At 41.5% G+C, this 22,931-nt stretch overlaps 1 protein-coding gene across 2 annotated transcripts in view; it reads left to right on the plus strand.

Moving 5' to 3' along the window:
- Nucleotides 1-208: 208 nt before the first annotated feature.
- GSS (glutathione synthetase) overlaps nt 209-22,931 on the plus strand; it is a 33,015-nt gene continuing 10,292 nt past the window's right edge. Inside the window, exons 1-6 of one of the 2 annotated variants that reach the window (XM_029222226.1) lie at nt 209-295; nt 3,009-3,143; nt 17,744-17,889; nt 20,177-20,252; nt 20,555-20,694; nt 21,397-21,513. In XM_029222226.1, the coding sequence (XP_029078059.1) occupies nt 3,015-3,143; nt 17,744-17,889; nt 20,177-20,252; nt 20,555-20,694; nt 21,397-21,513 (608 nt within the window). In that variant the 5' untranslated portion in view covers nt 209-295; nt 3,009-3,014. Of the gene's footprint in view, nt 296-392; nt 533-3,008; nt 3,144-17,743; nt 17,890-20,176; nt 20,253-20,554; nt 20,695-21,396; nt 21,514-22,931 lie in introns of those variants that run through there. The other variant, XM_029222227.1, reaches the window with a different exon arrangement.

The raw sequence follows: 22,931 nt of genomic DNA on the forward strand, positions 1-22,931 counted from the left end.
TTGCGTCGGAAGTCAGCAGTTCCGACGCCCTACGAGCTTCCGCTTTTCAAACCCGTAGCTCCCGGCGGCCCCAACACGACTCCTCCCTTCCTTCCCAAGGTGCTGTTCCAAAGCTGTCCTCACACGGACCGCCCCTTCCCAGCCACCGTCCAGCTCCGCTGCTCTTTAAGCCCTGCCTGGGGGGGTGGGGGGGGGGACGCGCAAGCGCGTTGGATCACATCGAGGCCCCGCCCCCTGAAGCTCCGGTAAAGGCGCGAGGGGGCCTGAGTACGGAGAGCTGCAGGACGACGAACGAGTAGGTTGGGGCACGGCAACGGTGGCCGGCAAGAGTCACGTTTCTTCGGGAGGAAGGCCATGAGGGAGGGGTCTGTCAGCGATTGGAGCCCCGGAGACCAGGAGATGTCGCAGCTCATACCCATGGCAGGGACCTAGAAGCTGGTGTCCAGTGAGGGGGTGGGGCTGGTGCTTCTCGATTGCAGATTTCCTAGATCTCCTGACTCCACATTGTGCTGGTGTCGGGCACTCGGTGCCGGTGAGACTAGAGCCGGGTTGTTTTTTTTTTAAACAACAAAAGTGGAAGCGATTAGAACCAAACTTTGCCTCTGGTGGGAGCGAGCGGGCCGTGAGGTGGGGCAGGCCTGGGCAGGAGACCGTGTTGTTGCCCCGGGCCTCACGCAGGCATTGGCCTCGCCCTTGGCTTTTAAGTCCGACTGGGGTTTTCTTGTGGGCGTGTTAAGGCTTTTGGTGATCTGGCTCCAGTATGTCATTCATTCATCATTCTTTCATTTAACATTCATTGAATACTGTAGTAGGCGCTGGAGCTAGAGAAGTGATCAAGACACACTATTCCCAATGATACAGGGAAAATTAATGGGTTGTAGAAAGAAGCCCTGGGCGGGGAACAGGGACGGCTTCTGAAACTAAGTCGTGAGCGGTGGGGATTGTCCCAAAGAGAGACGACAGCAAATGCCAAGGCCTGGAAGCGGGAGACTAGCCGGTGTGTCCTGAAGATACATCACTCCGAATCTGTTTCGTGCCTAGGGAAGAGATGGTGGTAGTCGGAACCACCCCTCCTAACGGTGAAGGTGGAGAGAAATCAAGGAATTCAGAGTACTGTATACTGAGATAGAATCCACAGGATTTGGGGAGAATGGGGTGTAGGAAAGACGTATGTACAAGGCTTGGGTGCCTGGGTCGGGTTCATCAAGAGTAGGAGCAGATTTATGGGGAGACAACAACACATTCTATTCTGGTTCTATGGAGACGCTCAGTAAGCAGTTGGATATTCTCCGTTGAAGGTCAGGAAAAGCACTGCAGTGAAGTTATAGATTCGAGTGACATCAGCAAAACAGAAATAAAGCCACAAGAAGGATTGAGACTGTAGAATGAGAAAAACAAAGGGCCCAAGTAGCACTTCTCATAGTAATTATTTTTGTCTTATCTTTTTCTGCGTCCTCAGTCAGGGTCCTGGCATTAGATGCCAATCAGCGTTTATGCCAGCTAAACAAAAACCCAACAGCAGGCGGAGATAATAGAATCCCAGAGTTGTGAAGAGATGGGGGCTAATGGAGGGTTCCATTGCTCTAATGTCAGAGTCACAGGTTCTAGTCTTGGCTCTGCCACCAGACTGCTGGTTGACCTCTGACAAGTCTTCTACCTGTAAAGTAGGTACAGCCAAAAAAGAAGCTCCCATGTATAGAGCTTCAAACACTGCTAAGGAACTACACACAGGTTTTTTTTTTTCATTTTATCCACATGGTGACCTTATTTATAAAGGAAGTAATTATTATGGATTCAAACCCAGGTCTGACTGACCTCAGAGCTTTGTTCTCTACTACGACTGCCCTTATCTATGTCTCACCTGACAGGGTTGTTGTCAGGACCCTCTTGAAATCACATGCTCATTCTTTCAAAACATTGTGCTGAGGCTGACAGACTATCATTATTGGTCTAGCACCAGTTCTGTCATGGGGAGTGGGGGATGGAGCTGAATGTGATGGAGGTTACTTGTCATTCTCCAGCTCTCTTCCTGGGACCACTGAGCTGGGCAGCCATGTTCTAATGACTGGTGTTTCCAGATTTTTATCCAGATTTTCTTACACCCCTGGGGCCTGCTGCAAAATCAGTGAGTGTCAAAGTGTGAGTTGGTTCACCCTGTGTGTCTCTGGCAGCCAGTTGGACTCCTCCTGTTACATTGGGCACTTGGGTTTCAATTATTTCTATCCTGCTAATATGATTTCTCAAGAATATTTTCTGTCTTTTGGTTCTATGATGATAGATGTCCATACAAGGAATGTAATCATTTCCTGCTAGTGAGTTTGCCTCTGGTTAGTATGAGGGAGGAGTTCACCTTATTTGCATTTAATAGTATTCCACAAAGAGCTCCTTTCCCCCACTCCCACATAATTTATTTGAAACCTGCCGACATGGGTTGTTGGAGCTAGAAGGGAAATTAATAATATATTGCAGCAGTTCCTGTCCCAGGAAAATTTATTAAAAGTACAGAGCTTCAGCCCTTCCCTCCCCTCAGACCTCTTGAATCAGAATCTCTAGTAGGGCCCAGGAATCTGTATTCTTTTCCAAGCTCTCCAGAATATTCAGCCGGTTTGGAAACCATGGTCTACCCCAGACCCCTTGTTTCACAGGTAGAGAACCTGCAGCTCTGGGAGGAGAAAGAACTTGCCACGATCACATATGTTATTAGTGCCTCTTTCTCCAATGGAAAGCATTGGGCTGGGAGTCCAGAGACCCGAGTTCAAGTCCAGGTTTTACTAGTCATTACATTGGGCAAGTCATCTCTCTGAGCCTCCGCTTCCTTACTGTGAGAATAAGGTCATCATTGGATTAGGACTCAAAAGAAGGAGTGTCAGTGGAAATGCTTTGTCAAGCTTTCCATTTTGTGCTCACGGAAATTGTTAAGAACTGCCAGCCAGTGTTCACTCCCCCGTACCACACTGCCAGTTGCGGGGCCCCAGGCCATCTGTCAGCCCTTCTCTCTCCTGTTGCAGGTCGGGATGGCCACCGGCTGGGGGAGCCTCTTGCAGGATGAACAGCAGCTGGAGGAGCTAGCAAGGCAGGCTGTGGACCGGGCCCTGGCGGAGGGAGTGTTGCTGAGGACCTCACAAGAGCCCATCTCCTCGGAGGTAAGCCCCTGACCCCTCCTCACAGCACTGACCACACTGCTTGGATCCTACTAGGCCCCTGCCAGGCTGGAGGCAGCTCCTTTGGATTATCTTTTTTTTCAATAACTAAAATTGATCTCTAGAAGTATGTGAAGTTAAAAAGCACCATGCTGGAGTAATCAAATTTAAGTCTGGGGCTTGACGTGTGACTTAGGCAAGTTACATAGCCTCTCTCAGCTACAGTTTCTTCAAATATAAAAAGGAATAATAATGGGGACTACCTCATGGAGTTGGTAAGAGAATTAATTAGAAGGTAATTCATGTGAAGCACCTTGCCCAGTAAACTGTTATTTTTTAAGGGCCCCTAGTCACACTGCCTTCCCTGTAATTAGTTTGTGGTATTTCCTTCCAGGTCGTTCTCTGTGCATTTACATACATATATATGTATATAAAGAAATACAGTTGACCCTTGAACAGTGCTGTGGTTAAGGGTGCCAGCCTTCTGCGCAGTTGAAAATCTGCATATAACTTATAGTCGGCCCTCCATATATGTGGTTCCTCTGTATCAGAGGTTCAGCATCCATGGATTCAACCAACCTCAGATTGCGTAGTACTGTAGTATCCACTACTGAAAAGAATCTGCGTATAAGTGGACTTGTGCAGTTCAAACCCATGTTGTTCAAGGGTCAACTGTATATAGTTTTTAAAAGACAAATTGGATGATATATATTATGCTGTGATATATTTTTGTTTTCTTTTCATTTAACAATCTGTCTTGAACTCTTTCCAACTCCCTCCGTAAAGGTCAGCTTCATTCTGATGCATAGGATTCCAAGTGTGAATGGATCACAGTTTAGCTTTCCTCTACTGATGGCTGTTCTGGTGATTTCTAATGTTTTATGACTACAAATAGCCCTACAGGGAACGTCCACGTACATGCCTGTTTGGGCACCTGTATGAGTGTTTCTCTAGGGTTGATACATAAAAGTAGAACTGCTTAGTCTAAACCACATCTTTAAAAAATCTCGTCCTTTAAAAGAGAAAAACTTTTAATTTTGTGACTAAGTAAGACATTTTCAGGCTTCAAAGTTCAAAGAGTTTACAGTTTAACCCTCCCTTCCACATTCCCTAGCCACTCACTTCTCCCTCCCTGAAGGCTTTAGTATTCTTGTTTATTCTTTTAAACAAGAAAATACGTATATATTCCTTTTCCCCATTTTTTACACAAAGAAGCATATTAGACAAGCTCTTCTAGCCTTAACATATACCTTATGATTATCCACATTAGTAACTAAGCCACATACTTTTTTTTAAAACAAATTTATAAATTTATTTATTTATGACTGCTTTGGGTCTTCGTTGCTGCACGCAGGCTTTCTCTAGTTGCTGTGAGTGGGGGCTACTCTTCGTTGTGGCACACGGGCTTCTCATTATGGTGGCTTCTCTTGTTGCGGAGCATGGGCTCTAGGCGCGTGGGCTTCAGTAGTTGTGATACACGGGCTCAGTAGTTGTGGCTCGCGGGCTCTAGAGCACAGGCTCGGTAGTTGTAGTGCACGGGCTTAGTTGCTCTGCGGCATGTGGGATGTGGGATCCTCCCGGACCAGGGGTCGAACCCGTGTCCCCTGCATTGGCAGGTGGATTCTTAACTACTGCGCCACCAGGGAAGTCCCAAGCCACATACTTTTTTTACCAAGCCACATATTCTTTTGTCTCTGTGTGCCCAGAACCTAGTTAAGGGCCTGATAGAGAGTCCAAATTCAATAACTGTTTACTGAGGCCCAAGTGAATGAGAATGGCTGTCACCTAAGGTGGGCTGATACTATAAAAAGTCTGCCTCTGGCTTTGGGAATATAATTGCATGGTTTGTGAACTTCAGATTTTGTGAACTTCTTGTGTGAACCCATGATGAAGCACCTTCCACTCCGAGATTTTATTTCTTCTGTTAATCAATAGGTATTGTGTGCAGGTCCAACAGCTGGTCCTTTTGGAAGTCAATGGAGCCTAGAAAAGGCACAGTCCTCAGTGAGATTTCCAGTCCAGAGAAAAAAGACAGGAAATGTGTGTATGTGTATGTATGTGTGGGGGATTTCATTCCAAATCTTTACCAGGTGCCTGTTCTATGCCTGGCCATTCTAGGCACTGAAGACACAGGTGAGTCAGCCAGAGGCTCTGACCTCTGGAGCTCATGGTCTAGTTGGAGAATGTACTACAAGACAAAATTAAATAATGTCAGTTCTGGAGACTTCCATGGTGGTCCACTGGTTAAGACTTCACCTTCCAATGTAGGGGGTACGGGTTCGATCCCTGGTTGGGGAGCTAAGATACCACATGCCTTGTGGCCAAAAAACCAAAACGTAAAACAGAAGCAATATTGTAACAAATTCAATAAAGACTTTAAAAATGGTCCACATCAGGGGCTTCCCTGGTGGCTCAGCGGTTGAGAGTCTGCCTGCCGATGCAGGGGACACGGGTTCGTGTCCGGTCTGGAAGGATCCCACATGCCACGGAGCAGCTGGGCCCGTGAGCCGTGGCCGCTGAGCCTGCGCGTCTGGAGCCTGTGCTCCACGGCGGGAGGGGCCACAGCAGTGAGAGGCCAGCATACCGAAAAAAAAAAAAAAAGGTCCACATCAAAAAAAGTCTTTAAAAAAATAATAATGTCAGTTCTATGATTGAGTATTTACTACCTGCCAGGCACTATTCTAAACATTTTGGAATCTCTAACTCATTTAATCCGCACCACAGCAGAGATGAGGAAACCAAGACCCAGAGAAGTTAAGTAACTTCCCAGAGGTCATTTAAATGGTGGTATAATTGGCAGAGCCAGAATTCAAATCCAAGGAGTTTGCCTCCTGAGTCCATGCTCTGAAATTACATTTTTTACTGCCTCTCCCAGGATACTGTATAGGACACCTGGAAGAAGGATCAATTCATTAATAGTATTTGAACTATATCTTAAAAGACAAATCACAGAAAGGAACAGCATAGCAGAGGCCCCAAAGAAGGAAAAGGCAAAACATGTTCAAGAGAATGCAGCTGAATGCAGGGGACATAAGTGGATATAGTGGGAAAGAGTCAGGCCAAAGTCAGACAGCCAAGAGGCTTTGGGTACTGGGCAGAAGAAGAGTGTGAACTTTATCCTGTAGATCAGGCCTACAGACCAGCCACGTGCAGATTAAATAGTTGGCTTCTGCAGTGTTTAGAGAGTTAAGTTATTTTTTAAAATACATGACCAGGGTACAAAATTCAAAAGGGTATTCAGTGTAGAATAAGTCCTTCCTCCAGTAATGGTTTTCCCTCCCCAGAGGCAAGCATTGTTAACAGGTTTTTCACCAGATTGTCTTTAAAAAGTCAGAGCCAACATTTTTTTTTATTGAAGTACAAGTTGACTTACAATATTGTGTTAGTTTCAGGTGTACAGCATAGTGTTTCAGTATTTTTGCAGATTATACTCCATTATAGGTTATTACAAGGGATTGGGTATAATTACCTCTGCTATACAGTATAGTCTTGTTGCTTATCTATTTTATATATAGTAGTTTGTTTCTGTTAATCCCATACCCCTAATTTGTCCCTCCCCCCTTTGGTAACCACATATAGAAACCCCTTTGTTTTCTATATCTGTGAATCTGTTTTGCATATACATTCATTTGTATTATTTTTTAGATTCTATAAATAAGTGACATTATACAGTATGCTGATATCATACTGACTTATTTCACTAAGCATAATATCTCCACTTTGTTGCAAATGGCAGAATTTCATCCATTTTATTGCTGAGTAGTATTCCATTGAATATATATACCATGTCTTCTTTATCCACTCATCTGTTGATAGATACTTAGGTTACTTCCATATCTTGGCTATTATAAATAGTGTTGCTGTGAACATTAGGGTGTATGTTTCTGAATTAGTGTTTTCATTTTCTTCGGATATGTAGCCAGGAATGGAATTGCTGGATCATATGGTAGTTCTGTTTTCAGTTTTTTGAGTAACCTCCATACTGTTTTCTATACTAGCCGAAACAATTTACATTCCCACCAACAGTGTATGAGGGTTCCTTTTTCTCCACATCCTCTCCAACATTTGTTATTTGTAGTCTTTTTGATGATAGCCATTCTGACAGGTGTGAAGTGATATCTCATTGTAGTTTTGATTTGCACTTCTCTAATTAGTGATCTTGAGCATCTTTTCATGTGCCTGTTAGCCATCTGTATGTCTTCTTTGAAGAAATGTCTATTCAGGTTTTCTGCCCATTTTTTGATTGGGTTGTTTGTTTTTTTGATATTGAGTTATATGAGCTGTTTGTATATTTTGGATATTAACCCCATGTCAGTCGCATCATTTGCAAATATCTTCTACCATTCCGTAGGTTGTCTTTTCATTTTGTGTTACACCAAAGAGTGTTCCACCTGTGTTCTCTTCTAGGAATTTTATGGTTTCAGGTCTTACATTTAGGTTTTTAAACCATTTTGAGTTTATTTTTGAATATGGTATGAGGGAATGTTCTAATCTCATTGTTTTACATTTGGCTGTCCAGTTTTCCCAGCACCACTTATTGAAGAGACCGTCTTTTCTTCATTGCATATTCCTGCTTCCTTTGTGGTAGATTAATTGACCATAGGTACATGGGTTTATTTCTGGCTCTGTATTCTGTTCCATTGATCTATGTGTCTGTTTTTCTAACAATACCATGCTGTTCTGATTACTCTAGCTTTGTAGTATAGTCTGAAGTCTGAGAGGGTTATACCTCCAGCTTTGTTCTTTTTTCTCAGGATTGCTTTGCAATTCAGGGTCTTTTATGGTTCCATATAAATTTTAGGATTATTTGTTCTAGTTCTGTGAAAAATGTCATGAGTGTTTTGATAGGGATTGCATTAAGTCTGTAGGTTGCTTTGGGTAGTATGACCATTTTAACAATATTAATTCTTCCAATCTAAGAGGATGGGCTATCTTTCCATTTCTTTGAATCATCTTCAGTTCCCTTCATCAATATTTTTATAGTTTTTAGAGTATAAGTCTTTTACCTTTTTGGTTAAATTTATTGCTAGGGATTTTATTTTTTTGAGATTTTAAACAGGATTGTTTTTTACTTTCTCTTTGTGATATTTCATTATTAGTATGTAGAAATGCAACAGATTTCTGTATATTAATCTTGTATCCTGCTATCTTGCTGAATTCATTTATTAGTTCTAATAGTTTTGGGGTGGAGACTTTAGGGTTCTCCATATAACGTATCATGTCATCTGCAAATAGTGATAGTTTTACCTCTTCACTTCCAATTTGGATACCTTTTATTTCTTTTTCTTGTCTGATTGCTGTGGGTAGGACTTCCAATACTAGGTTAAATAGAAACAGTGAGAGTGGGCATACTTGTTCCTGAACTTAGCAAGAAGGGTTTCAGCTTTTCATTGTTGAGTATTACGTTGGCTGTGGGTCTGTCATAAATGGCCTTTATTATGTTGAGGTATGTTTCTTGTATACCCACTTTGATGAGTTTTTATCATGAATGGATGTTAAATTTTGTGAAATGTGTTTTTTGTGTCTATTGAGATGGTCATGTGATTTTTATCCTTCCTTTTGTTAATGTAGTGTATCACATTGATTGATCTGTGAATGTAGAACCATCCTTGTGACCCTGGAATAAATCCAGCTTGATCATGGTGTATGATCCTTTTTATGTATTGTTGGATCCAGTTTGATAATATTTTGTTGAGAATTTTTGCATCTATATTCATCAAAGATATTGGCCTGTAATTTTCTTTATTTGTAGTGTCTTTGTCTGGTTTTGGTATCAGTGTAATGGTGACCTTGTAGAATGAATTTGGGAGTGCTCCAGTCTCTTCAATTTTTTGGAATAGTTTGAGAAAGATAGGTATTTGTTCTTCTTTGTATGTTTGGTGAAATTTCCCTGTGAAGCCATCCAGTCCTGGACTTCTGTTTGCTGGGAGTATTTTTATTACAAATTCAATTTCACTTCTAGTGATTGCTCTGTTCAAGTTGTTTCTTCTTGATTCAGTCTTGGCAGGCTGTATATTTCAAGAAATTTGTCTGTTTCTTCTAGGTTGTCCAATTTGTTGGCATATGACTGTTCATAGTATTCTCTTATGATTTTTTATATCTCTGTGGTATCAGTTGTTATTTCTCCTCTTTCATTTCTTATTTTGTTTTTTCAACATTTTTTAAAATCATGAAATTAAACAAAAAAGCTCTAAATACCCAGCTTATCTTGAAAAATCAGGTCATTTGGCAATCCTGGCTCACTTTCCTTCATGGCAGCAATTGGCTAGAGTGGAGTTATGACTGCCCCCTTTAGATAAGGTGGGGTTCTTACTTCTGTCACTCTCTGTTGTATTGTTTTCCTGGCTGTGAAGATGAGTGTTTATTGCCATGCATGTGCTATAGTTTTTCTTATAATAGAAGAATATGACTCTATGTCTGTGTGTCTATCGAAAGTGAAAAGACTGTGTTTCAGCCTTTAGCCTATGGACAGCAGAAAACAGCGCTATCCTATTGATCCCAAATCAAGTGGGCATAATGAGTCACGTGGACAGAGGCAGAAGGAAGTCTTAACAGAAAAACTCTTTGCGAGTTTTTCATGCCACATGAGATTTGTTGGAGGAGTCAGAGTTCTGAGCTTTAAAACCAAGGAAATACCCCTGCAGTTTTCACACATGCACTCAGTGTATTAAGTCACCCCTTACGTATGTGCAGTATTTCCCACTCTAACTCCTAAAGGCTTCAAGCTGAAAAAAACCTTACTCTCACAAACGCCCTTCCTTAATTTTGTCTTAAATTGATGCTGAGGATGGCAATTTAGGAATTATTTTGAAAATTTTAATTGGATTTACATTAATTACCTGACATTTCTACTTTTAGAAATTTATGAACCTTCTCACACACAAAATAGCTAGAATGTATATTCTAGGATGTTCATGGAAACATCAAGGTGTAATGGAGGAAACAAAGGAAACCACCTTGATGTTCATAATAGAAAGCTAGATTCAATAAATTATGGTATATACAAAGAATGGAATACTATACCACCATTAAAAAGAATGAGAGAGACCTTCAAGATGGCTGAGGAGTAAGACGTGCAGATCACCTGCCTCCCCACAAATACATCAGAAATACATCTACATGTGGAACAACTCCCACAAAACACCTACTGAACACTGGCAGAAGACCTCAGACTTCCCAAAAGATATATATATTTTTTCCCTTTTTCTCTTTTTGTGAGTGTGTATGCTTCTTTGTGTGATTTTGTCTGTATAGCTTTGCTTTTACCATTTGTCCTAGGGTTCTGTCTGTCCGTTTTTGTTTTTCATTTTTTTTCTTAGTATAGTTTTTAGCACTTGTTATCATTGGTGGATTTGTTTTCTGATTTAGTTGCTCTCTTCTTTCTTCCATTTTTTTCTTTTATTGAAATTTTTTTTATTTTTAATATTTTTTTATTTTAATAACTTTATTTCATTTTATTTTATTTTATTTTATTTTCTCTTTCTTTTTTCTCCCTTTTCTTCTGAGCCATGTGGCTGACAGGGTCTTGGTGCTCCAACCAGGTGTCAGGCCTGTGCCTCTGAGGTGGGAGAGCCAAGTTCAGGACATTGGTCCACCAGAGACCTCCTGGCTCCACGTAATATCAAATGGCGAAAGCTCTCCCAGAGTTCTCCATCTCAATGCTAAGACCCAGCTCCACTCAATGACCAGCAAGCTACAGTGCTGGACACCCTATGCCAAACAACTAGCAAGACAGGAACACAACCCCACCCATTAGCAGAGAGGCTGCCTAAAATCATAGTAAGGTCACAGACACCCCAAAACACACCACCGGACGTGGTCCTGACCATCAGAAAGACAAGATCAAGCCTCATGCACCAGAACACAGGCACCAGTCCCCTCCACCAGGAAGCCTACACAACCCATTGAACCAACCTTAGCCACTGGGAGCAGACACCAAAAACAACGGGAACTATGAACCTGCAGCCTGTGAAAAGGAGACCCCAAACACAGTAAATTAAGCAAAATGAGAAGACAGAAACACACAGAAGATGAAGGAGCAATGTAAAAACCCACCAGACCAAACAAATGAAGAGGAAATAGGCAGTCTACCTGAAAAAGAATCCAGAGTAATGATAGTAAAGATCCAAAATCTTGGAAATAGAATGGAGAAAATACAAGAAATGTTTAACAAGGACCTAGAAGAACTAAAGAGCAAACAAACGATGAACAACACAATAAATGAAATTAAAATAGAAGGAGTCAATGCCAGAATAACTGAGGCAGAAGAATGGATAAGTGACCTGGAAGATAAAATAGTGGAAAGGGATTTCCCTGGTGGTGCAGTGGTTGGGAATCCACCTGCCAGTGCGGGGGACACGGGTTCAAGCCATGGTCTGGGAGGATCCCGCATGCTGCGGAGCAGCTGGGCCCATGCGCCACTACTACTGAGCCCGTGCACCACAAAAGAGAGTAGCCCCTGCTCGCCACAGCTGGAGAGAGCCTGCGCGAAGCAATGAAGCCCCAACACAGCCAAAAATAAATAAATAAATAAATTTATTTTTTAAAAAAATAGTGGAAATAACTACGACAGAGCAGAATAAAGAAAAAAGAATGAAAAGAATTGAGGACAGTCTCAGAGACCTCTGGGACAACATTAAACACACTAACATTCGAATTATAGGGGTCACAGAAGAAGAAGAGAAAAAGAAAGGGACTGAGAAAATATTTGAACAGATTATAGTTGAAAACTTCCCTAATATGGGAAAGGAAATAGTCAGTCAAGTCTGGGAAGCCCAGAGAGTCCCATACAGGATAAATCCAAGGAGAAACATGCCAAGAAACATATTAATGAAACTATCAAAAATTAAATACAAAGAAAAAATATTAAAAGCAGCAAGGGAAAAACAACAAATAACATACAAGGGAATCTCCATAAGGTTAACAGCTGATCTTTCAGCAGAAACTCTGCAAGCCAGAAGGGAGTGGCAGGACATATTTAAAGTGATGAAAGGGAAAAACCTACAACTAAGATTACTCTACCCAGCAAGGATCTCATTCAGATTCAGTGAAGAAATTAAAACTTTACAGACAAGCAAAAGCTAAGAGAATTCAGCACCATCAAACCAGCTTTACAACAAATTCTAAAGGAATTTCTCTAGGAAACATAAGAGAAGGAAAAGACCTACAATAACAAACCCAAAACAATTAAGAAAATGGTAATAGGAACATACATATCAATAATTACCTTAAATGTAAATGGATTAAATGCTCCAACCAAAAGGCACAGACTGGCTGAATGGATACAAAAACAAGACCCATATATATACTGTCTACAAGAGACCCACTTCAGACCTAGGGACACATACAGACTGAAAGTGAGGGGATGGAAAAAGATATTCCATGCAAATGGAAATCAAAAGAAAGCTGCAGTAGTGATTCTCATATCAGACAAAATAGACTTTAAAATAAAGATGATTACAAGAGACAAAGAAGGACACTACATAATGATCAAGGGGTCAATCCAAGGAGAAGACATAACAATTATAAATATTTATGCACCCAACATAGGAGCACCTCAATACATAAGGCAAATGCTAACAGCCATAAAAGGGGAAATCAACAGTACCACAATCATAATAGGTGACTTTAACACCCCACTTTCAACAATGGACAGATCATCCAAAATGAAAATAAATAAGGAAACACAAGCTTTAAGTGATACATTAAACAGGATGGACTTAATTGATATTTATAGGACATTCCATCCAAAAACAACAGAATACACTTTCTTCTCAAGTGCTCATGGGAAATCCTCCAGGATAGATCATATCTTGGGTCACAAATCAAGCCTTGGTAAATTTAAGAAAATTGAAATCATATCAAGTATCTTTTCCGACCACAGCACTATGAGACTAGATATCAATTACAGGAAAAAAATCTGTAAAAAATACAAAAACATGGAGGCTAAACAACACACTACTAAATAACCAAGAGATCACTGAAGAAATCAAAAAATACCTAGAAACGAATGACAATGAAAGCATGACGACCCAAAACCTATGGAATGAAGCAAAAGCAGTTCTAAGAGGGAAGTTTATAGCAATACAATCCTACCTCAAGGAATAAGAAACATCTCAAGTAAACAACCTAACCTTACACCTAAAGCAATTAGAGAAAGAAGAACAAAAAGCCCCCAAATTTAGCAGAAGGAAAGAAATCATAAAGATCAGATCAGAAATAAATGAAATAGAAACAAAGAAAACAATAGCAAAGGTCAATAAAACTAAAAGCTGGTTCTTTGAGAAGATAAACAAAATTGATAAGCCATTAGCCAGACTCATAAAGAAAAAAAGGGAGAAGACTCAAATCAATAGAATTAGAAATGAAAAAGGAGAAGTAACAACTGACACTGCAGAAACACAAAGGACCATGAGAGATTACTACAAGCAACTATATGCCAATAAAATGGACAACCACGAAGAAATGGACAAATTCTAAGAAAAACACAACCTTCTGAGACTGAACCAGGAAGAAATAGAAAATATAAACAGACCAATCACAAGCACTGAAATTGAGACAGTGATTAAAAATCTTCCAAAAAACAAAAGCCCAGGACCAGATGGCTTCACAGGCAAATTCTATCAAACATTTAGAGAAGATCTAACACCTATCCTTCTCAAACTCTTCCAAAATATAGCAGAGGGAGGAACACTCCCAAACTCATTCTACAATGTCACCATCACCCTGATACCAAAACCAGACAAAGATACTACAAAAAAAGAAAATTACAGACCAATATCTCTGATGAATATAGATGCAAAAATCCTCAACAAAATACTAGCAAACAGAATCCAAAAATACATTAAAAGGATCATACACCATGATCAAGTGAGATTTATCCCAGGGATGCAAGGATTCTTCAATATATGCAAATCAATCAATGTGATACACCATATTAACGAATTGAAGAATAAAAACCATATGATCATCTCAACAGATACAGAAAAAGCTTTTGGCAAAATTCAACACTATTTATTGTAAAAAAAACTCTCCAGAAAGTGGGCATAGAGGGAACCTACTCAATATAATGAAGGCCATATACGACAAACCCACAGCAAACATCATTCTCAATGGTGAAAAACTGAAAACATTTCCTCTAAGATCAGGAACAACAGAAGGATGCCCACTCTCAACACTATTATTCAACATGGTTTTGGAAGTCCTAGCCACAGCAATCAGAGAAGAAAAAGAAATAAAAGAAATCCAAATCAGAAAAGAAGATGTAAAGATGTCACTGTTTGCAGATGACATGCTACTATGCATAGAGAATCCTAAAGACTCTACCAGAAAACTGCTAGAGCTAATCAATGAATTTGGTAAAGTAGCAGGATACAAAATTAATGCACAGAAATCTCTTGCATTCCTATACACTAATGATGAAAAATCTGAAAAAGAAATTAATGAAACACTCCCATTTACCATTGCAACAAAAAGAATAAAATACCTAGGAATAAACCTACCTAAGAAGACAAGAGACCTCTATGCAGAAAACTATAAGACACTGATGAAAGAAATTAAAGACGATACAAACAGATGGAGAGATATACCATGTTCTTGGATTGGAAGAATCAACATTGTGGAAATGACTATACTACCTAAAGCAATCTACTGATTCAGTGCAATCCCTGTCAAACTACCAATGGCATTTTTCACAGAAGTAGAACAAAAAATTTCACAATTTGTATGGAAACACAAAAGACCCTGAATAACCAAAGCAATTTTGAGAAAGAAAAATGGAGCTGGAGGAATCAGGCTCCCGGACTTCAGACTACTACAAAGCTACAGTAATCAAGACAATATGGTACTGGCACAAAAACAGAAATATAGATCAATGGAAGAGGATAGAAAGGCCGGAGATAAACCCACACACATATGGTCACCATATTTTTGATAAAATGTACAAAATGAATATACAGTGGAGAAAAGACAGCCTCTTCAATAAATGGTGCTGGGAAAACTGGACAGCTACATGTAAAAGAATGAAATTAGAACACTTCCTAACACCACCCATAAAAATAAACTCAAAATGGATTGAAGACCTAAATATAAGGCCAGACAGTATAAAACTCTCAGAGGAAAACATAGGCAGAACACTCTATGACATAAATCACAGCAAGATCCTTTTTGACCCACCTCCTAGAGAAATGGAAATAAAAACAAAAATAAACAAACGGGACCTAATGAAAATTAAAAGCTTTTGCACTGCAAAGGAGAACATAAATAAGATGAAAAGACAAACCTCAGAATGGGAGAAAATATTTGCAAATGAAGCAACTGACAAAGGATAAATTTCCAAGATTTACAAGCAGCTCATACAGCTCAATATCAAAAAAACAAACAACCCAATCCAAAAATGGGCAGAAGACCTAAATAGACATTTCTCCAAAGAAGATGTACAGATTGCCATCAAACACATGAAAGGATGCTCAGCATCACTAACCATTAGAGAAATGCAAATCCAAACTACAATGAGGTATCACCTTGCACCTGTCAGAATGGCCATCATCAAAAAATCTACAAGCAATAAATGCTGGACAGGGTGTGGAGAAAAGGGAACCCGCTTGCACTGTTGGTGGGAATGTAAATTGATACAGCCACTATGGAGAACAGTATGGAGGTTCCTTAAAAAACTAAAAATAGAGCTACCATATGACCCAGAAATCCCACTACTGGGCATATACCCTGAGAAAACCATAATTCAAAAAGCAACCTAAGTGTCCATCGACAGATGAATGGATAAAGAAGATGTGGCACATATATACAATGGGATATTACTCAGCCATAAAAAGAAATGAAATTGAGTTATTTGTAGTGAGGTGGATGGACCTAGAGTCTGTCATACAGAGTGAAGTAAGTCAAAAAGAGAAAAACAAATAGCGTATGCTAACACATATATATGGAATCTAAAAAAAAAAAAAAAAAGGTTCTGAAGAACCTAGGGGCAGGACAGGAATAAAGACACAGACGTAGAGAATGGACTTGAGGACACAGGGAGTGGGAAGGGTAAGCTGGGACGAAGTGAGAGAGTGGCATGGACATATATACACTACCAAATGTAAAATAGATAGCTAGTGGGAAGCAGCCACATATCACAGGGAGATCAGCTTGGTGCTTTGTGTCCACATAGAGGGGTGGGACAGGGAGGGTGGGAGGGAGACGCAAGAAGGAGGAGATATGGAGATATATGTACATGTATAGCTGATTCACGTTGTTATAAAGCAGAAACTAACACACCATTGTAAAGCAATTATACTCCAATAAAGATGTTAAAATATAAAAAGAATGAGAGTGCTCTATTTGAATGTATTCGGAAATGTCTCTGAAATATTTATAAAGCTAAGGACAGAACAATGTATGTATTATATGCTTGTGTGTGTGTAAAAAGAGAAAATATGTATGTATACGTATACATTAGTCTAGAAGGATATGTGAGACACTAGTATACCATTTGCCTCTGGGGAGGAGAACTGGGTCATTGGGGCTAGGGTGGGAGTGAGATGTACTTTTCACTATGCATCCTTGTGTCTTTTTTGATTTTATATCATGTGTTTGTATTATCCAAAATAATAATTTTTAAAAAAATAAATATATAAATGCCAAGTTCTAACACCCTTAACTCATACTATTATAATGACAAGCATATTAACTCAGAGGTTAGACTCAGGAATGCTTCATAATATAAGCACAAAGTCATAATATAAGTCACAAAGTCATCTTACCTTCTGTTACCCAAGTTCTAGTTCATTTGTTGTTGGAAATCTCAGAATGCATTATCCCCTTCTAAAAATAGTATTCTAGATAGTATTTGGGTTTCCTGGCTCTGCCGAAGTCCAGAGAACTCAGAGTGCAGCTGAACTCCAGGCCTGGCAACCTGGGTCACCATCTCCAATACTGGGGGGAAACCAATCCTGGCTCCTTCTCTGGAGACCAGAGTCCACTTCTGCTGCAGCCCTACCTGCAGGACTTTCCCTCTCCCCCAACCAGAAGGCAAGGGGACTGGGCTTGGATATGAACTGGCTAAGAGTATGTGTGAGTGTGTGTGTGTGCGTGTGCGTGTGTGTGTATTGTGGTTGTTGTGTTGTTTAGTAACATTCATGGTTCAAATCCCAGTGTCACCTATTAGCTTTATATAATTTTGGACACGTTACTTAACCTCTCTGAGACTTAGTTCCCTTATCTATTTATTAGGTACAGATAATAATAGTATCTTTCTCATAGGGTTAAATGATGAATCCACGTAAAGTATTTAAAACAGTGCTGAGCACACAGTCAGTGCTCAGTAATTTTTTGGTTTATTTGTCTTCTAGACTTTGTAATATTTTATCTCTTTACATTAAAAAGAAAAAAAAAGATCAGAAGCAAAATGGCCAAAAACAAAGTCTGCAAGTTCTCTTTATACCCATTCCTCGTCCTGTTCTCCTCCCTCCCTTCCCAGAGGTAACCACTATTCTGTAGTTTGTGTGTCCTCAATAAATGTAGGGCACCCTTTCCATGGGGTTATGTTTGCAGGAAGACAACCCATTCACAGGTGTTCTACCCGTGCGCACTCTTTCCTCAATCAGGTGGTGAGCTATGCCCCATTCACACTCTTCCCCTCACTGGTCCCGAGTGCCTTGCTGGAGCAGGCCTATGCTGTACAAATGGACTTCAACCTGCTGGTGGATGCTGTCAGCCAGAACGCTGCCTTTCTGGAGCAAACTCTCTCCAGGTACAGGGCAGTGGGGCTTCGGGGGCTGTGAGGTGCTAGAACCAAGAGATTGGAAGACTGGGGAGTCATGAGCTATTACTCAGGCAGGTGACTTGGTGGGGTGGGGGACAGGTACTCCCCAGGAGAAACAAACATTTGTAGAATAGAAGTTAGGAGACCTGGCTTCTAACCCTGGCTCTACCACTTATTTATATGGCCTCAAGCAAGTTCCTCTCTTTCTCTGGGCCTCAATTTCTTCATCTGTAAAATGGGAGGTTGGCCTAAATCTAACGTCCCTTCCAACACTGACATTCTGTGATTCTCTGACCCTTGACCCCCCTGCTTTGAAGACTGAAATTTCCATTTGTAATTAGGGAGAGTCAACCTAGTTTGAGAGAAAACAGAGAGCAGGAGGGGTTATGGGTTTAAAGTCAGATTTCCTACTTCTCTTAAGCAGTGACCCTTTCTTGTCACTTCAGGCCTCTTATCTCTGGGTGGGACGGGGTGCAGACTGGGCCACACCCAGTTCACGAGGATACAGAACCCCTGAAATGACTCACTCTATCCCCCCCCTCTGATCTTTTGATCTTTTTTCCCCTTGAGGCCCTGGGGCAAGGGAAATTTCTTTATTTTAGAATTAAGTTAGAATTAAATATATGTGTGTGTGTGTGTGTGTGTGTGTGTGTGTGTATGATTGCATGTCTCAGTAATTTTTCAAAATCTTTTTAAAAAAAATATTTATTTATTTGGCTGCACTGGGTCTTCGTTGCGGCATGCGGGATCCAGTTCCCCAACCAGGGATCGAACCCGGGCCCCCTGCATTGGGAGCTCGGAGTCTCAACCGCTGGCCCACCAGCGAAGTCCCCACAAAATCTTTTAAAAATGTGCACATTGGTGTGAGGGTGAAAACGAGAAGGGTTCATAATGGTAAGAAGTTTGGAAACCTTGACTTGGAGCTAAAAACCCACTGAGTCCTGAATGTACAAACCTTTCCACCACCTTTTCTTCAGATCTTTCTCGGGATGGGCCCAGCTTTTGTACCTGTGATTCTAGATTGTGGGAAATATGAGCAGCCTGATTTATGACCTGTATCCTAAAGCTGCAGTTATGTGTGAGACCTTCCCTGCAGTCCATCTCTGCAACCCCTGTCTTCCCTATTACCCTCTCATCTGAAATACACACAAACCCTAGCTTGTAAGGGTGAAAAGGCCCAGGGTCACATGAGCTAGAATAGCAGCCTAGGAGAGTCCCAGCTTAGGGACTCTCCTCTTCACCAAGGGCTGCGGAACCCCATGAGAGCTGGCTGGGGAGAGAGGAACTTCAGGGCAGGCCTGAGCTACATGGGCTCAGTGGGGTCCCTGTAACAAGGTGAGCCTGAGAGTTAGGCTTGAGCAGGCGTGCAGAGACCACCCTGAATCTTGAGAGGCAACAAGTTAGTTACCTGTGGGTGTTTCTTCCTAAGGCTCCAGAAAACCATACTGGCTGGGTCCTACCTCATGCCACATGTCACAGTAGCACACTGGGCCCTGACGATGAGCTAGCAGAGACATGGTCCCCATCCTCATGTGGTTTATAGTCAAATAGGAGAGACAATACTAGTCATCACACAAATAAAATGGAAAATTACAACTGCAATCAGTGCTATAAAGGAGAGGTCCACAGTGCTATGAGAGTGCACACCAGGGGGATCTGACCCAGGTAGGGAAGGCTTCCTTGAGGAAATCACATCATATAAGGACTGGTTGAAGAAAAAAATTAGGATATTTAGCTTGAGTCAGAAAAACCTTTTGGGGCACAGGGTATAACTGCTGTCTTCTTATCTCTGAGTGCTGCCATGGAAGAGGTGGAAAAGACTTGTCCTGGGAGGTCCCAGAACATAGGGGAAGCTACGGAGAGTTAATGTTAGGTCAACTAGAAAGCTTACCAACTACACAATGGTCATATCGTATGCCAGTTTTGAATTCTTCTTGGGAGCACACACTATGTTCAATTCTGTACATGTAATATCTCATTTACTCTTCACTACAACTCTCTGTTATAAATATAATTATATTCCTCTTCATTTTACAGATGAGCAAACTGAAGCATAGAGGTGATATGATTGAGGTTGCCCAATAGTGAGTGGTAGAGCTGGGATTTGAACCCAAGTCATCTGGCTCTAAAGCTGGGTTCTAAACCACTGTTCTCTACAAGGTTGGTGTGGGTGTTCAATTTTGAGCCAGTAGACCCAGAGAGGATTCAGGAGACCATGGAAATCCTTGACCTTTAATGTTTGATGTAGCCTAGAAAATACTCTTTCCTCTTTCAGCACCATCAAAAGGGACAACTTTACTGCTCATCTCTTTGACATCCACAAGCAAATCCTGAAAGAGGGCATTGCCCAGGTAACCATTCCCCACTTCACCCCAGTCTGGGACCTGCCCCTCCCATCTTGTTCTCTTTTTTTTTTTTTTAACCAGAAGAATTTGGCCTACTCCCTGAGCTCATGGGAATCTGCCTCTCATTGGTCCCCACTGGGTTTATACATTAGTGGCCAATCCTGGAATGTCCCAAAGAATGATTCCACTGGGTTTGGGAGTGTTAGCTGGCACCTTTGCATAGAGTTCATGGTACCTGTCTGCTCTGTGGCTAGGCCCTCAGAGTCAGCCCCTGGGCAAATGTCCTCAGCCTTCAGTTTTCCCCACAGACGGTGTTCCTGGGCCTGAATCGCTCAGACTATATGTTCCAGCGCAACGCAGATGGCTCTGCAGCCCTGAAACAGATTGAAATCAACACCATCTCTGCCAGCTTTGGGGGCCTAGCCTCCCGGACCCCTGCTGTGCATCGGTGGGTCCCTTGGGCAATCCTGGGCACACTAGTGAGGTGTCAGCCTGATGAGCCTACAATCATAGGTGGGGGCAGGGATCTCCAATGCTGACTGTGCCTTCCTGGGCCTTGGGTCATGTGTTCCCACCTCATAGCACAGTTTCCACTTGTAATTAAGTCTCGGTGTGTCATAAAAAGAAGGAACCTCAGGGTTCATCTGGTCCTGCCCCTTCATTGTACAAGTTAGTAATCCAGGCAGAAGGAACAGTATCTCTGAGGGTCCTGAGGTAAGAAAGAGGCCTGAAATGAGGTCAGAATCCAAGGCAGAGAGGGAACAGGGGCTTCCCTTCTGAGCGCTGGACCCTAGCAACATCCACTTCTAGTCAGTAGTGATGCTCCAGGTTGCTGTGATTCCAGATGGTCTGTAGCTGGATTCCAGACAGTACCTGGGGCTCAGGTAAAGGGGTTTCAGTTCATTGGGAGGCTTGTGTGGAGTGGAAACACAGGGTCTCAGGACTCCTCTGGGCATGTACACCAGGGGCCAGGCTTAGGGCAGCCCAACACATTCCAGCCTGAGGTGGATCCTACAAGAGCATGATGGTAGGATGCTTTTTAGTGCTCAGCTGACTCTCAAAGTGATGTTCCTATAATTGTCTATGAGTCAGAGGCAGAAGGGTCTTCCAGGTCCATCCAGTTACTAAGTAGGCATCTCTCTTTCAACAGACATGTTCTCAATGTCCTGGGTAAGACCAAAGAAGCTGCCAAGATCCTCTCCAATAATCCCAGCAAGGGATTGGCCATGGGGATTGCCAAAGCCTGGGAACTCTACGGCTCAGCCAAGTAAGGGGAAGAAAAAGTGTCAGCAGAGCCCTGCTTTAGATTCAGCATTCATGGATGCAGCAACTTCTTTGCCTGACATCATTAGGAAATCATGAGGGAATTTTTCTTGAGATAGAAGCTTACTCTTTGAAGTACCAAAATTATTTTAATGGAGTTTTGGGCTTCCTTCTTAAGAGATGCTGATAATAATTTAATCTTTTCTCATTGGCTACAGGTGATGGTTATGACAGTCAGTGATTGCATCTTGATGTAATGCAGGGGTGCTACCTGGAGTGAGAGAGGCATGTGAGGTTGTTTGCCTGCACTAATGGCCCCAGTTATTAGGCTTTATGCTCTTATTCTGTTTTTCATAGTTTTTCTGTCTGTTTTCCTACTAACAGCTCTTCTTACTGCTGTCACTTTGCTTGAATTTAGAATCTCCACTGCCATCCTTATACCTCCTTTTTGATTTGTAGTTTGGGAAAGCAAATGATCTGTTATATTTGTGTGTAATGAGTGTGAGGGCCTTTTTGATGAGTAAATGCATAAACTTTGATTTAGGGATTTTATAGTATCTGTTCAGAGGCATTTTTTTGCTTCCTTCCTATTTCTCAACCGTGTTCCAGATGTGTAAAGATGCTAGATGTTCCAGATATGACTTCTGGATAAGTGAGCGGCCACTGTACTAACAGTTATTGCTATGTTAATATAGCATTAATAGTTTACCCTTAATGAGCATCTACTAGTGCCACACTTTGTGCTAAGCTCTTCACATACAGGATCTCATTGAATCCTAAATTCAAACACTCTGAGGTAGATATTATTCATCTCCCCCATTTTAAAGATGAGGAAACTGAGATTCAGAGAGGTGAAGTGCATTGTTCAAGGTCAAGTGGTGAGTTGGTGGTAGAGCCCAGAGTCCATCTCCCTCTAGAACCTGCATTCTTAATCACTTTATTGCCTCCAAGAGAGCCTCTCTGGGCTTATTAAGCCTCACTAAGACTCAAGAAACCTCAGACTCTGAGCATTTGGAAGTCATCAGACAAATATTTTTTCAAGTAGAACTCTTGGCTAGGTTGTATTTTAAGAGTGAAGCCAGGAGATGGGTCAGCTAGGGAACATGCTGATAGACGAATGCTGCAGAGGGTTTCTCTAGCCAGGCTGTGAATAACATGGAGAGAAAAGACTTGTGTGCTCAGAATTAGGCACTGGTAGGTAGGAGCTATGGGGTCCCTGAGCCAGGAGTGGATTCCCTCATTTTGAGAGTCAAATAGGCACTTCTGCTGACCCAAATATGACCTTTGCTAAAGTCTGTTCTTTTCCCTGAACATCAGTTTCCGAACTTGTAAAACGGGGGTAATAATAATACCTAAAAGGGTGGTAGTAAGAATTAAATGAAATCATAGATTTGAAAAATGCTTTAAAAAATTCAGTGAGGG

Source organism: Monodon monoceros, unplaced genomic scaffold, assembly GCF_005190385.1.
Source record: "Monodon monoceros isolate NGI ecotype Baffin Bay Population unplaced genomic scaffold, NGI_Narwhal_1 Super_Scaffold_13, whole genome shotgun sequence".
Lineage (NCBI taxonomy): Eukaryota > Metazoa > Chordata > Mammalia > Artiodactyla > Monodontidae > Monodon > Monodon monoceros.